General features: G+C 47.3%; 1 protein-coding gene across 6 annotated transcripts in view; it reads left to right on the top strand.

The window, feature by feature from the left end:
* Positions 1-16,165, top strand: part of CELF6 (CUGBP Elav-like family member 6) — a 233,354-nt gene that overhangs the window by 199,169 nt on the left and 18,020 nt on the right. For all 6 annotated transcript variants that reach the window (XM_044980907.1, XM_044980901.1, XM_044980905.1 and 3 more), the window contains one exon: positions 7,640-7,795. In XM_044980907.1, coding sequence (XP_044836842.1) covers positions 7,640-7,767 — 128 coding nt within the window. In that variant the 3' untranslated portion in view covers positions 7,768-7,795. The remainder of the gene's footprint in view (positions 1-7,639; positions 7,796-16,165) is intronic.

Genomic DNA, 16,165 nt, shown 5'->3' with positions numbered 1-16,165 from the left:
CTGCTGTGGTGCCCAGAGCTGCCTGAGGCTGGCCTGCAGTGAGGGCAGTGGGAGGAACCACGGCCTTGTTTGTTGGGGCAGTGCGTGAAGGGGAAGGGGGACAGCAAAGAGACTTCAGTGTGAGAAGAGACTAAATAATCTTATTGGCTGAACAGGATCCAGGTTACTGCCCTCTGGTTCTAACAGCGCCCATCCTCAGGGGCTGTGCAGCTTGGAATGACCCCAGGTTAGATTCACTCCGGCCCATGTTGCCTTGGCTGGACTGCCTTACTGGATCCACAGAGCTTTTCTGGCCCCGGCTTCAAGATCTTTAAATGTGCCCACGCAAGGGTCTAGAACTCTGAAATTAAGAGGAGTGCCCCACTCTGGGATGGGGTAACTGGTGGCAGTGTACTGACTTAAAGTGATTGTGACATTTTAATTATTCTCAATCTGTTACAGCGTGTTTTTCTAAATTGTGCAGTGAAGGGGTGCTAACTCTAGTCTAAGCGGGTATTATTTGCAGAGAGTGTATAATTGATATTTTTGGGTTAGCCCCATTGCATAGATTAGCTCAGGTTTATTCCTGGAGGCTCCCCAGGCACCCCAGTGGGTGTTTGCAGGGCCCAGCCAGGATTAATTTTGTTACAAGTAAAAGGACTGCAGCAGAGGAGTGGATTGAGGATTCCTACCTATCCATCATCGCTGGGATACTCAGGATCTCCATCACTGTTGACAGCATCAGGCACACAGGGGGGTGTTGCTTGCTCCTGATAACCCAGGGAGGAAAGGAGGGGTTACATTATGGAGGCACCATTAGGATCCTTCTGCCACCCTGAAATTCTGCAGCAAGAAACCTTTTATATCTATTTTATGCTATTGTAGTTCTGATTATTTTCCTGAACCCTACTGGACTTTAAAGGACTCTTATTTCTTTAATGAACTTTATAATCTCCTCCATCACGGTAAACTGACATCCTGGTGTAGAGATTGGCATGCCACCCAGTCAAGCCCTTATACTGGGTAAGGTGCTACTGTCTGTTAGGTGTTAGGAACTGTGACAATCTTTGGGAAGACCATGATTTTTACGGTTGCCGAGGTGACTCTAACACCTAGACTGTGGCTGTATTGGTGAGAGCGGCTGCTGACTTGGACCCACTGTATGTACTCCAGGAAGTTGGGATTGTGGGTGAAATTGGCCCCTGGCCTGTGTTTCTGTCTGGGAGTGCCCAAAAGAGACTATACCAGGTGGGACTGCTGATTTTACAGCTAAAGTGAAGGCTTTGCTGGAAGATGTGATGGCCATCGTTAAACCAGCATCTGTTATGAATGAGCATCTGATAACTGCACTAGGATAATTGGTGGAAGGCTGTACTCGGTCACCCTGTGAGGGAGTTGGGTACTGTAAGATGAGTTTCCTCTCCAGTTAAAAGCTACTCCTGCTGGAGAGGATTACTTTGAGTCCTAAATGGGCCAAGCTACCCAGATGATGGAGGAATGCAAATTTCATGTTTTAATCTGACCCTGCTTAATATGTCGAGAACTTTAAATCCCTAACAGAAATCTAGATGGAGCTAGCACGTTAGCCATATTGTGCATGCTTAAAACTGTATGCAAAATGAGGTCATGGGGTATTCTCGATATTTTGTAAGTTAAGACGAGAAGCTTGATTACCGATGAACTTCTTTTTGGGGGGGTCTCAGCAGATGGGTCCTCCCACCCATCTTATCTTCAGTACATGGCTACATTAAAAAGAGACTTGCATGCTGTTTATTCGCTTGCTCAGGCCATGGACGATAATATGAACCAAGGTAATAAAGACCATTATGATCAGAAGGTGCAATACTATGATCTGCAACTGGGTGATCAAGTTCTTATCAGGAATCTTGGGCTCCCAGGAAAACATAACCTTGCATACTGTTGGGGTTCGCAGCCCTCCATTTTGGAAAGTCAAATATCTGCGCTACCTGTCTCCCAACTAAAGCTTGAAAAGAATGGCGGCTCATTAAAGACCTTGGACCGAAACGATTTACTTCCTCTGGAGCAATGTGAGAATGGATACTCCATTGATTACTGAGCCAACCCCTGTACCCCAAGCATCTTGCCAGAGGAGACCCTGACACGGTTACCCCAGTGGCTATGTTTGGTTCCCCATTGGTGATTGATTCTAAGGAGGTTTACACTGACTATATATCTATGTATTCTGGACTGCAGATGTTCCTTCTGAGTCTGTTGTATTGTCACTTGAACCATACCAACCTGAAGGTTTAGCTGAAAAACCTCCTTTAAGTCCCCAGGTTTCCCTGTTTTTACCTCCAAGAGATGTTTCCAGGGAAGGCTCAGACCCTCTCAGTAGCCTACTTGGCTCTCTTGGTGTAGACAGGGATCCTGTTACAGATAATTCCCCTCTTCCCAGTAGTAATCCTGTGCAGAATGCAGAGCCTAATAAAGTGTTGTTGACTCCTCCTGCTGAAGAAGAGCTTGTGCAGCCCTTAAGGATGTCCCTGCGAGAGATCAGACCCCCCTCTGCAATTAACGTATGATGCAGCTGGAGTTGCCAGTGAGGTGTCCAGACCTACTGTGCATCATGGTGTGGCTCTGTCCTCTGGCTCTAAAACACCTATTCCTGAGTCCAAAAGGGAGATAGAGCCTCTAAAGATGAGGACAAGTGTTTATCATGGCAATGCTCCCCTCAGGTTCAGTGCTTAAATTGTGCCTATTCTAGTGGGCCTGTACTTTGCCCGGCATTGAATGTTACCCCCAGAGAGCAACAGGGATTAAGAATGTAAGTATTATCTTTGGGTTGTTTTCTTTCTTGTTATAGTTCCTTAATAGGGATATTAAGGGTTTTTCTGGTGGGGAGTCTCCCCTCCCTCAGAGCTAGGGGGCTCCCTTTGCAGGGGGTGTTGATTTTGCACTTTTATTTTGTCTTGTGAGGTGTGATTGGTTAGCGTGTTCCTTTGGGAGCTTCATCTCCTGCACAATCGGCTCTGACCACTTCCTCCAAAGGCAGCATTTCAGCTCAGCAGGAGGGCATGTGACAGATAATAAGAGCCCTGTTACCACCACTCATAAGGGTTAAAAAACCTTTCAGAGCTTGGGGAGTTATGGCGCTCTGGTGCTAGGTGATGAGACCCTGCAGTGAGATGCAGAAGTTCAGGTAAGTCATTTCCCTTTCCATGCTACACTGTTGCAATGCTGGAATTTTCTCTGTTACAGATTGTGATTTAGCCCAAAAGGCGAGGTTCACGGCTGTGAAATTCCTGGAGGGGCACTTGCTTCTTGTACATGCTACCTTTAGTCTTTCCTGCACTGGGTTTTCAGTACTCTATGTGAGTAGTATGGTCTGTTTTCCTCTGGATTCTCATGTGGTTGTCAGTGTGCAGAGCTCTTTATGCTCATATAGTCCTTTATCTTGCAAGTGGGGACATCAGTTTCTCCTTCCTGCCAGTTTCTCTTTTCCATGGTGGCTATCCTGTTTGTGAAAGGCACCAGACTAACCGCCCTGGACACTGGCATACTCCATGAATCCACAGAAGTGGGGGAGAGGGGACGTGGGCAGCGGCAGGGCAAGCGTAGGTTCACACACACAGCTCCCTTCGTCCTGCGCCTTGGTAGTGTGCTTCAGGTCTGACCTGTGACTGTTATAAAAGGTACACCCACCTTGTCTCTCCAACAACTATCCCAGAGCGTAAGAAGCTGGGTCACTCTGCAGGCCTGTTCAGTTCTCTGCTCAGCCTGCCATGAAAGGTGCCAGTTGATGCCTGTTGTGATGTTCACTGGGGAGATTGAATCTATCTCCCCTTGTAAGTATTCTCACACTTATCAAACTGTCTGTACTGGGCTATCTTGATTATCACTTCAAAAGTTTTTTTTCCTTACTTAATTGGCCTCTCAGAGTTGGTAAGACAATTCCCACCTTTTCATGCTCTCTGTATGTGTATATATATCTCCTCAATATATGTTCCATTCCATGCATCCAAAGAAGTGGGCTGTAGCCCATGAAAGCTTATGCTCCAATAAATTTGTTAGTCTCTAAGGTGCCACAAGTACTCCTGTTCTTTTTGCGGATACAGACTAACCCGGCTGCTACTCTGAAACCTGGGGAGATGGCACACCAGATGGGACCAACTTACGGCAGCTATTGACCTGGGCTGCATTTGAACCAATGCTGTAGAGGTGACAGACTCCAGTTCCAATAGCTTATCTCCTAATCCCTCTAGCACCTATCTTGGACTTAATAATTCTTGGTACAAGTTGGTCATCAATGTTAGACTTAGCCAGCATGATAGTGTGCAGCCTTGCCTCCTTCTTGTGCCCACTTGATGCTCCAAAGGGGATTGCTGCTGCTCTTGCTGTGCTTGTGGTGTGTATGGAGGTACACCTGATGGCCCTGGTTTGTTTTCTGGTTTGGCAATCCACACCTACTCTTTCTTGCTGAAGACTCACATTCAGATGGTCAAACAGAACTGCCCCCCCCATACCAATGTTGGCATGTCACAACACAATCATTGCTTTCATACATCAGCCATCTTCAGGCAAATATCATAGGGTGATGACATTGCATCTTCCCCAAAGTGAATGCGGGACACTGGTAACGTCCTACCAGCTTACAATCAAAATTGTTACTGCCCCACACAACTCAGCAAGCTTATTCTGAGGCCGCACATTCAAACTATATTCAGTTAGCTCTGATGGGATCTGCACAAATGCCACCTTGTGGCTGGAGCATTGTTTGGTGGTTAAAACAAAGGAGTGTGGGAAGGAGATGTGGGTTATACTCCCAGCTTTGACAGTAACTTGCTGCATGACCTTGGCTGAGACACTGTCCCTCTTTCCACACACAACCCGCATCGAATGACACCTATACTCACTAACTCACATTGGCATGAAGATGAGGCTTCATTCATTAGTGGCTGTGAAGCGTGTTGAGATCCTAGGCTGGAAGGTGCTGGGAAAATCATTACTGACACCAATAAGACAGGCACTGCTGTGCTGCAATTCTCATAATGTTACCATCGCTGCTGCTGCTTCTGTCCTCCTCCTACCCCCAGCCCTGCTCCATTAACAGCTGCTGCTGCTCCATGGTGCCTCTCCCTGACGCTCAAAGGAAAGGAGGAAAGCATTGCAGAGTTGCCACCTGCCATCCGTGGATAGGAAAGTATCCATTCCCTCAATGTGCTCCCTTTCCAGGATGTGAAAATGGTATGTTCAATTAAAATGCCCTTCTGCTGGGACTGGCTGCCAGTTCCCAGGAGATGCAGGTACAAATGGAGCTGCCATGCACATTGGAACTCTGAGGTTATTATTGCACGTTACTTTTTTATTGCAGCAGATGTTAGCAAGAAGATACAACAATAGGTGACAGGAGAAGCCTTTCAAATATACAATACCACCACATCAGCCTCTTGTGAGTAAGGTTGACACTTCAGGCAGTTGTAGGCACCATATGCTGTATCTCAGAGTTCCTGGATTTAGCTGAGGTCTTCTGCCAGCCAAGTAGGGAATTGGGAGGATGCTTTGAGGGGACTCTTTTAAGTGCTGCAGCAGTTGGTGGTTGTTTTGGAGACTGTACTCTTGGTGAAAGGCTGGGTGTCTTTAATGTGGATGCTTGGGTTGATGTCAAGCATGGCGAAGCCCAGCAAAGATTGGAACTGGTTAAGTGAAGGGCAATGTTAGCAAAGGGCAAACTTCAACAGAGTCCATAGCAGAGATTAGGACAAAATTAATTTCCAGGAGCCTGATTCTTCACTGCTTTGTACCCTGTGATGTCATTTGTTCCTTTGCAAAGTGGTTGCAAAATGCTGCAGAATCTAAGTGGCAGCACTGTACACCTGCTTTGCTCAGCTGTAAGTGACAACGCAGGGTGCAAGGCAGAGAAACAGGTCCCAGATCTCCAATTCTCTGGAAATTCAGAGATTTACATCTCCTGAGTTTTGTTGAGACCACTATAAAAATAGAACCCATTTACAAAATTCATACACAGATTTGAATTCCAAATCCTCCCATAATTTGGGGTGAGATGATTGGTGCCTCCCCATACTGGGTGGGCACCAGCTAAAGGGGAGGACACGTGACCTCCCCAGGTGTCTCCTCCCTGCCCTGCCCCCAGCCCGGGTCCCCTGCAGTCTCCCCGCCCCATGTTACCTTGTGGGGGTAGAGGAGACTCTATCCTCCCGCTGCACTGGCTCCCCCTCCCCCTGGCACGTTCAGCTGCTCTCCTGGGCAGCTAGGTCTGGCCCAATGCAGCACAGCAGCTGCCTCAGAGAGCATCTGGCTGCAACGGTGGCAGGCTGCCCCCCACGCTGGCTTGGCTTCAGGGACAAGGGCTGAGTGAGCTGGAGCCCACCTTCCCTGTGTGCAGCAGCAGCTGCCTGGGAGAGAGACTCGCTAGGGAGGGGTGGCAGCGGCCCGCTCCAGTTTCTGGGGATAGGGGCTGACTCCAAGCATGCTGGGGGGGGAGGGTACTCTGGCTTGCTCTCGGCCCTTGTCCCAGAAGCCAAGCCTGGGTGGGAGGCAGCCCGCCGCCACTGCAGCCAGATGCTCTCCCAGGCAACTGCTGTGTTGCACCGGGTAGTTCATCTAAGCCCTTAAAAGTTCAGATGAACCATCACTAAACTTTTCAACTCTCTGGAGAAGTTGTAAATTTGGGCTAATAGTTTTGGGCGAAGGTGCATTTCCTGTGCTGTATTTTCTGCTATTAGTAGACCTGTGCCATATTTCCTGCAGAATGGTGGTTCTTTAGGTTCTAGCCTCAAAGCTGGAGATACAGAGGCAACACTCAAACAAATTGGGTGGGGGAAAAAAGTTCTCATGCCGCCAAGGTTCAGGGTTTCCCATTCAATGGTAGGTGTGGGGAAAGGTTTGGCAGGATGGCATGTTTATTATATTATATCCAAAGCAGCCCAAGCATCCTTTGTGACAGAAGCATAAACCTCTTGGCTTTAAAAGTGAGTTGTTTTCCTCTTTAATGGCTACATCTTTCCATTCTGTAACAGCAGTAGGGTAAGGGAAAGCATGTGGCTTTTGCTTTAAAAGGCTTTCCTTTGACTCCTTCTACAAGCCTGTTCTCTTTGGGGAGTGACTTATTTCATAATTAGCCTGGGGACATAGGATACTGTAGGAGTGGAGGGCTGCATTGGGAGCAAGGGGCAGACATAGCTTCTCAGAATCTCCTGATTTCTGGCAGAACTCTCACCAAGACTGGCCCTTGTTCAAAATGGCTGCTGTCTGCCATTACTTTAAAATGGACTGAAGCCACACGAGGCGTACAGTCAAAATAGAGGCCATTTCCTTACAACTTTTCCATGTGGAAGTGAGTGTGCCCCTAGTAAAGATGGGCTGGCACTTCCCATTGGAAGGCGGCTTCCACCCTTAACAGTTCCAAAATCAGGAGTCAGACAGTATGAATTTAAACCTCATGATTTTGGGGAGATCTGGTTATTGAATGCGGAGGGCTGTGGTCACAATATTCCCAGCATCACCTCTCCCTCCCCTGCACCAGAGCCTTCTGGGTAATCCCATTGCACTTGGCCAGCAGTTACTGTTGGATGCTTGGAGTGAACTTGTGGTGATGAGTGGAGAGGGTCTCTGGTGCTTTTGGTGATGAATTGTGTCCTTCCTTCTCCGTCCCCCCTCTCACCCCTCCCCTCACCCCCAGGTTTCGTCAGTTTTGACAATCCAACTAGTGCTCAGGCAGCCATTCAGGCCATGAACGGCTTCCAGATCGGCATGAAGAGGCTAAAGGTCCAACTAAAGCGGCCAAAAGATGCCAACAGACCCTACTGACCCCTGCTCACCCTGGCCCTGCAAACAGGTAAGGCACTGGCAGACCAGACTGCCCCAGCTGTGGTACAAGCAGGAGAGTGTGGGGGTAGGGTGGTGTTTTCACCAAATCATCTGTGCTTGCTGCCAGGAAGCCAGGGGGCAGTATGGCATCTCCTGTTGTTTCATTCATGCCAGGATGATGCTGACTTCTGTGCACCGCTGCCATTTGTTGGAGAGTGTTGGACCTTTGACTTAGCTATCAAAGCTGCTCCTTTAGCTCTGCCTTATTCTTTCAGACCTGGTAGCCCTGAGTTTGAATCAGTGTTGTCCAGTGGTTAGGGTGCCAGACAAGGACTCACTCCCAGATCTGCTTCTGACTGGCTGGGCGACCTGGGGGCGAGTCACTGTCCCTCTCTGGGCTTCAGTTTCCCCATCTGAAAAATAGTGATAATGATGTTTGCCATCTTTTTAAAGTACTTTGAGATCACTTAGTGCTAGATATTGTTATTCTTGTTGCTTCCTTTCGAGTTGGTGTCTTGTGTGTATCATATGCAGCCACAAACCATTGCAAAGTCCCTGATCAGCAGGGATCCGAGAAATCCATTTGCCATGGAAAAACTCAGAATTTGCATTTTTACAGAGAATCTTTGGGTTTTATTCTGGGTGCCCAGCTCTGAAGGTAGAGCGGAGAGCAGTGGCTGCTGGCAAGGCACCCAGCTCTGAAGGCAGTGCCACCACCAGCAGCAGTGCACAAGTAAGGTTGACATCAGGGCCGTACTTAGGCATATGCAGATACACAGCTGCATAGGTCACCTGAACATCTGGGGCACTCCTGGGTCTTAGTGTCCACCAATCCGCCTCTTCCTATTCCTGTTCTGACCCTTCCTGCAGGCTCCCACCACAGCTGGCTGCTGCAGCCTGTTGTGTCTTCCTCCAGAGGGGATCTAGTACTTAAAAGTGAACAACCCTTCCAGCCTGCCAGACCTATTAGCACAACATTGAAACTGTTAAAGAGCCATTCAAGTGGTAATGAAGCCATTTAACAGGCATTTGCCAACCCCCAGGTATATACTGTCAGTTTTTGAATTTACTGACAAAGGCCTTGGCTACACTTGAGAGTTACAGCGCTGTTAGTGGCTTTATAGCGCTGTAACTCACTCCCCATCCACGCTGGCAAGGCACATACAGCGCTGTATCTCCGTGGCTACAGCGCTGCTTGTACTCCACCTCCATGAGAGGAATAAAGAGTGTAGCGCTGCTACTGTAGTGCTGGGGTGCCAGTGTAAACAGGGAATAATCTTAGTACGCTGTAACTGACCTCCAGGAGCTTCCCATAATCCTTTTAAGTGAAGATTACTCTCTTTGTTTTGTTGTGATGCCTCTCTTTATTTTGTTGTCAACTCCAGGCTCCGGAGCTGGTTATCAAAAAAACAAACACAGCTAGTGTTTGCTGTGAATGATCAGAGGCAGGCAGGGGGGCTCCCTTTGGAACATCCACAGCTAGTGTTTGCTTGAAGAGAGGGGGAGGGCTTGAGGATAGAAGCAGCACGGCACGCGGGAGCGGGGTGGGGTCCGTTTCGGGGAGGCTGCTTATCTGGTCTGTGAGGAAAAAAACAAACAGCTGTTGTTTGCTTTCAGTGAGTGAGAGAGGGGTGGGGGAGGAGGTTGAAACTTGCAAGGCAGCTGCTGACAGAGTGTCGGCTCCAAAAATCCACTCTTTCTCTCCCCCACGCTCCCTGTCACACTCCACCCCACTCCCCTCTTTTGAAAAGCACGTTGCAGCCACTTGAACACTGGGATAGCTGCCCATAATGCACCGCTCCCAATGTCGCTGTAGATGCTGCAAATGTGGCCACGACAGTGCGCTGGCAGCTGGCAGTGTGGACAGACTGCAGCGCTTTCCCTACTCAGCTGTACGAAGACAGGTTTAACTCCCAGCGCTGTACAGCTGCAAGTGTAGCCATACCCAAAACCAGATGTGCATTACTGTAATATTTACTAGAACATGTTAGGCTACAAGACCTTAGTTTAAAATGTGCTTTAAAAATATTTCATTAGTGTGTTGCTGAAGATTATAAAATCACATCTCTAAAAAAATTCTTGCATAGATTTTTAGATGCACAGTCTGAGTATTCATCTTTAGCCTTAAATTCTTGGATCTTCAGACATATCATTTTTTAAATAAATCCTTCAAATGACCACCCTTATCTAAAATACACATGCGAGCCCGGGCTGCCGTCAGGCATAGGGGCACCAGTTTAATAATACTGCATAGGGCCCCTAAGGACGGCCATGTGTGGCATGGTATGGTGTTGCCACCCTTACTTTTTCACTGCTGCTGTCTGCAGTGCTGCCTTCAGAGCTGGGCACCTGGCCAGCAGCTGCCGCTCTCCAGCCACCCAGCTCTGGATGGCTAGGGAAACCAAAGTTCAGTTTTTCTTTTTTAATTGCGGAAAAAAGCAGCTTTTAATGTTTTTTATTAGAGAATTTGGGGGGGTTTATCACAGAAAACTAGGATCCCTGCTGATTGTGCACTGTTTATAGTAATGCATGGCTGCATATGCACAGCATATGCACATATGGTGATGTCATCAGCTACCTACCTATATGCAATAGCAGCATCAATAGCAGCATCAGCTACCTACCTATGTGCAATAGCACACTGATGTCCAAAAACACATGGGGTAACTACTCTCCTGAAGCAAGTCCCCCAAATCTAGCCAAGGGCAGTGATGCACAAGCACATGGTGTGCCAACTACAGAGAGGATTAGAAGCTATTTATTTGCTAACTGCTCAGGGTTCAGCTAGTTTTCAGAGGGATAAGCACTAGGTTTGTCCTTGACCCTACTGGACTCACACCAGATGCCTGTTCCCACCACTTATTCAGACCATTCACCTTCCAGACCACCGAACCCTTCCCAGGTACACTAAGGGCACTTTCCAATAGAGACGGCTCAAGCTGCAGAATTGGGATCTGAATTTCAGAGAAGGGAAAGAATTGGCAGTGTTTGGATTCAGGGTGTGGGTTCAGGTCTCTCTCTGCTTTGAAAGTGTGCTGGCCTTTCCACTTCTAAAACATCATCTGCCAGTACTTCCAGACAAAGGTCTCTAAAGAGGACATTGTGTTTGGGGAAAGTGAGGCCTGAACTCGGGATGTCTGAACCATATTGGATAAAATCAGATTTTCAAACTGAATCTTCCCTAAAACTCAAACACACCAGAGCACCCCTCCTCCCCACAGTATTAATCACACTACCACTTCTCCATTCCAAATGCAACTGGACCAGAGCTCCCAAGCCCTTTCACAGGTTTAAAATGCTCTGTTCAAGTTTCATTTGCTATTCCCATTTTATTTTCAGGCACATTTTGCTTCCCTGCCTCTAGCCAGGACATAGAAGCAGCAAACACTGAGCTGAAACTAGGAAACAGTAGGCAAAATCTAGTGAGAAAGCTTATTTGTGCACCATTTCTAAGCTAGCTGTGAGGCCAAGGGACTAGGTGGGTTTAAATGAGTATCCAAAACCCTGGCTGTAAAGTGATTCCTATCCTTTGGCTGATTACTATTTTGAATGTAGATAGTAGTGACTAGAGATGTTTCTTAGTCATGAATTTGTGGCTGTCCAGGACTAACACTGTGCTTCACTAATCCTCATGGGAACATGATGGTCTTTAGACAGTGACACGGGGCCTATTACTCTGCCTCTTCCAAACACTGAGGGGGATGCAGCAGTTTGACCCTCTTTTAGAACTGGAGGGGAGAGGCTTCCACAGAAAATGTCAAATTCCTGGTGAAAAATTAAAATCTGAAATATTTTGGCCAAAAACTGAAATAATTTTATTCTGAAAGGCTGCCATAGTGCCTCATGGGTGCTGTAGTTTGGGTGTATCATACTCCCATTCTCCTCAGTTGGGCAGGCTCCCTGGTCAGACTACATCTCCCAGGATGCACTATGGTCCCCATTCTTGATTAGGAAGCCGCATGGTCATGGTGCATCATGGGAAATAATGTCCAGCTAAGGGTCATACAGGAGAATAGGGTCATCAGGTACCTGAACTACAACTTCCATGAAGCACTGCAGCAACATATCCAGATTGAAATGTTGTTGGTTTTGGCTGAAAACCAAAACTATTTCAGTTTTCACTCATTTCATTTTTTTGTTGAAAAACTGATGTTTTCTACAGGACTCAGATGCTTTTTCAAGAAAAATGAATTCTGTCAAAAACCCAAATTTCTGTCAAAAACCAGTTTTGAGATTAAAAACAAATTTTGGACCAGCTCCACCCTTTCTCATTGTGTTGCCACCTGCTGATCTGAGTGGTCAGGTACAACTAAGCAGCCATCCTATAGCAGTCTACATCTGCTCCCTGCTTCAGAATACATTCCCCTGAGACGTACATTCAAATGTGACATTTGATAGGTCACCCAGAGAACAGCCAGCCGAGAAACAGCCTATGCTTCTTTAGAAGATAGGCTGAGATAAGATGGGGAAAGGATATCTCCTCCAGCTCCACCAGCCAAAGTGCAAGGGTCACATACACATGCACTTTGGCTGGTATGGGCATTCTGGGGAGAGGGGATTCCACCAGCAGATAAAATAGTGTACACAGATTCAGCGCTTACTTGCACATCTTAGAGCCTCAGGCCATGTTGCCACAAGATCATTATTCCGAAGGGATTTTGGGGAAGGATATATGGCTGAGCTTGTACAAGGAGTTGCTGGCATGTTTTCCCTCTTTGATACAACTCACACTTGAAACTAGCTCCAACCATCTAATTAGGAGGATGGAGCAGAGGGGATGGAACGCCTGATGGCAGGGTTGTACTCTAAGGCAGGTAGTTGTGGCATGATCCTCATCAGGAAAGGCTGGTACATGAATGAGTGAACCCCTGAGAGACACCCCAAAATTAGCAAACAGTTGGCTTGTAGATTCATGTGCGCACATGTGGCTATGAGATATACAGGCATAATTACAAGGCTCTTCCAACACGCTCGATCTCCCAACATACACAGCTCTCTCTCTCTAGGCAAAATATTTTCAGCAAATGGTAAATTTGTCTGCATTTTTCAGGACTCCCGAACTATTTACAAATTCTAGTTGAATTTGGTGAATAGTTTTGGGCAGAAAAAAATGTTTTTTTCCGCCAAAAATGTCAAAACAGTTCATTTTTATTATTTTGAAATTTAAAGTTTCAACTTTCCATTTTGAAATGACATTTTGTTTCTAAATTTAGCTATACTTATTTTGAAAACACAAAAAAGGGTGAAAAATACCCCAAAATTAAACACATACACACACTACTCCCATCTTGCACTAAGAAAGGGTGTGCAGCTGTAACCCACACACCTTCTGGGTGTGGTGTTCTGTCCCATTTGGTGGCACCAAGACCACTTAGAGAGTGTTAAATGAGTCTGCTCTACAGCCTTAGCTAATTGCCAGTTGGCTTTTAGCTCATGTGATAGAGGCTCGTGTACTAAGTTCCAGAGGTCCCTGGTTCAAACCCACCCACTGATGACCGAGGTCTGTGAGCATTACCCAGTACTCCTGCAATGATACATGCTGCTGTCATGACCAGTAATGCCCCCTCTTCTCAGTAGTCATTTGCAAGTTTAGTAGCATCTCCTGCAACTCCCAGACTTGTTCTGCCAATAAGATACAAGTCACTATCTGAGCAATGCTGCGAGGGGCTCCTGGTCCAAGCTGATTTTTGCCTGTTATGATCCTGTAACACACTAGAAGTTTAGTGATTTTTTTTTCGCTATCAAGATTTGTTCTATTATTTTACTCAGGCTAGGGATGGATCTTATGGGGTATCAGTTGGTAGGATCATGCTTCTTTCTGCTTTAGAAGATCAGTACTGCATTTTCTTTTCTCCATTCTTCTGGTACCTTTCCAGCTTTCTGAGAGCTGTCCAAAATAATTGTCAGTGGTACAGTAAGTTTTTACCAATTCCTTTGATGCCCTATGAGTCATAATGTCAGGAATGGCTGGCTCGTCCATGTAGGGACAATCAGCCACACTGAGAGAAACAAGCCCTCAACAGACTTTGCCATACAAGGTCTTTCTCAAGTAGCATCTAAGCCAGAGGTTCTCAAGCTGTGGGTTGGGATCCCAAAGTGGGTCGTGACCTCATTTTAATGGGGTCACCAGGGCTGGCATTAGACTGGCTGGAGCTCAGGGCTGAAGAGAGGGGCGGGGCCCGAATGGGCTCAGGCTTCAGTCACCCCTCCTGGGGTCATGTAGTAATATTTGTTGTCAGAAGGGGGTCACAATGCAATGAAGTTTGAGAACCCCTGACTAAGAAAACATGGCTAAAGACACCTAACTTCTGTGTTTGCTTGTGTAAGATGTGAAAGTGCAACAGGAGAGTAATTAGATTGCTGAACTGAAAACTAATTACAAGCAAAGGGCTTGGTGGTGCAGGGAACTATAATCTGCCCCATCCACTCTGGAGACTTGAGAACATGAACCCAGAGGTGAAAGTAAGCCGGTACGGGCAGGTACGGAGGACCAGTAAGAAAAGGAGACTGGCTGAGGGAGGGAGAAGCCTTCCCCCTGCATAAGAATAGTTTAAACTCAGCTGTTCCCTGAGTGGTTCAGCCCTCGGGGTTAGGAGTGGTTTCTGGCATCCTTGTTAATTTCACTCACAGTAGCTGGGGGGAGTGGGGAGGGTATATTTGACCATGGCAGGGGCAGTCCTTGTCTGCCCCCTGGATGAGGGGATCATAGAATCATAGAATCATAGAATCTCAGGGTTGGAAGGGACCTCAGGAGGTCATCTAGTCCAACCCCCTGCTCAAAGCAGGACCAAACCCAACTAAATCATCCCAGCCAGGGCTTTGTCAAGCCTGACCTTAAAAGCCTCTAAGGAAGGAGATTCCACTACCTCCCTAGGTAACCCATTCCAGTTCTTCACCACCCTACTAGTGAAAAAGTTTTTCCTAATATCCAACCTAAACCTCCCCCTCTGCAACTTGAGACCATTACTCCTTGTTCTGTCATCTTCTACCACTGAGAACAGTCTAGATCCATCCTCTTTGGAACCCCCTTTCAGGTAGTTGAAAGCAGCTATCAAATCCCCCCTCATTCTTCTCTTCTGCAGACTAAACAATCCCAGTTCCCTCAGCCTCTCCTCATAAGTCATGTGCTCCAGCCCCCTAATCATTTTTGTTGCCCTCCGCTGGACTCTCTCCAATTTATCCACATCCTTCTTGTAGTGTGGGGCCCAAAACTGGACACAGTACTCCAAATGAGGCCTCACCAGTGCTGAGTAGAGGGGGATGATCACATCCCTCGATCTGCTGGAAATGCCCCTACTTATACAACCCAAAATGCCATTAGCCTTCTTGGCAACAAGGGCACACTGTTGACTCATATTCAGCTTTTCGTCCACCGTAACCCCTAGGTCCTTTTCTGCAGAACTGCTACCCAGCCATTCGGTCCCTAGTCTGTAGCAGTGCATGGGATTCTTCCGTCCTAAGTGCAGGACTCTGCACTTGTCCTTGTTGAACCTCATCATATTTCTTTTGGCCCAATCCTCTAATTTGTCTAGGTCCCTCTGTATCCTAGCCCTACCCTCCAGCGTATCAACCACTCCTCCCAGTTTAGTGTCATCTGCAAACTTGCTAAGGGTGCAGTCCACACCATCCTCCAGATCGTTAATGAAGATATTGAACAAAACCGGCCCCAGCACCGACCCTTGGGGCACTCCACTTGATACCGGCTGCCATCTAGACATGGAACCATTGATCACTACCCGTTGAGCCCGACCATCTAGCCAGTTTTCTATCCACCTTACCGTCCATTCATCCAGCCCAGACTTCTTTAACTAGCTGGCAAGAATACTGTGGGAGACTGTATCAAAAGCTTTGCTAAAGTCCAGAAATAGTACATCCACTGCTTTCCCCTCATCCACAGAGCCGGTTATCTCGTCATAGAAGGCAATTAGGTTAGTCAGGCATGACTTGCCCTTGGTGAATCCATGCTGACTGTTCCTGATCACTTTCCCCTCCTTTAAGTGGTTCAGGATTGATTCCTTGAGGACCTGTTCCATGATTTTTCCAGGGACTGAGGTGAGACTGACTGGCCTGTAGTTCCCTGGATCTTCCTTCTTCCCTTTTTTAAAGATGGGCACTACATTAGCTTTTTTCCAGTCATCCGGGACCTCCCCTGATCGCCATGATTTTTCAAAGATAATGGCCAATGGCTCTGCAATCTCATCGGCCAACTCCTTTAGCACCCTCGGATGCAGCGCATCCGGCCCCATGGACTTGTGCTCGTCCAGCTTTCCTAAATAGCCCCGAACTACTTCTTTCTCCACAGAGAGCTGGTCACCTCCTCCCCATACCGTGCATCTGTCTGGGAGCTGACCTTGTCTGTGAAGACAGAGGCAAAAAAAGCATTGAGTACACTAGCTTT

This window comes from Mauremys mutica, chromosome 11, assembly GCF_020497125.1.
Source record: "Mauremys mutica isolate MM-2020 ecotype Southern chromosome 11, ASM2049712v1, whole genome shotgun sequence".
In the NCBI taxonomy this organism is placed as follows: domain Eukaryota; kingdom Metazoa; phylum Chordata; order Testudines; family Geoemydidae; genus Mauremys; species Mauremys mutica.
Note: the sequence above shows the minus strand (reverse complement) of the source record. Positions and strands in the feature narration are given on the sequence as shown.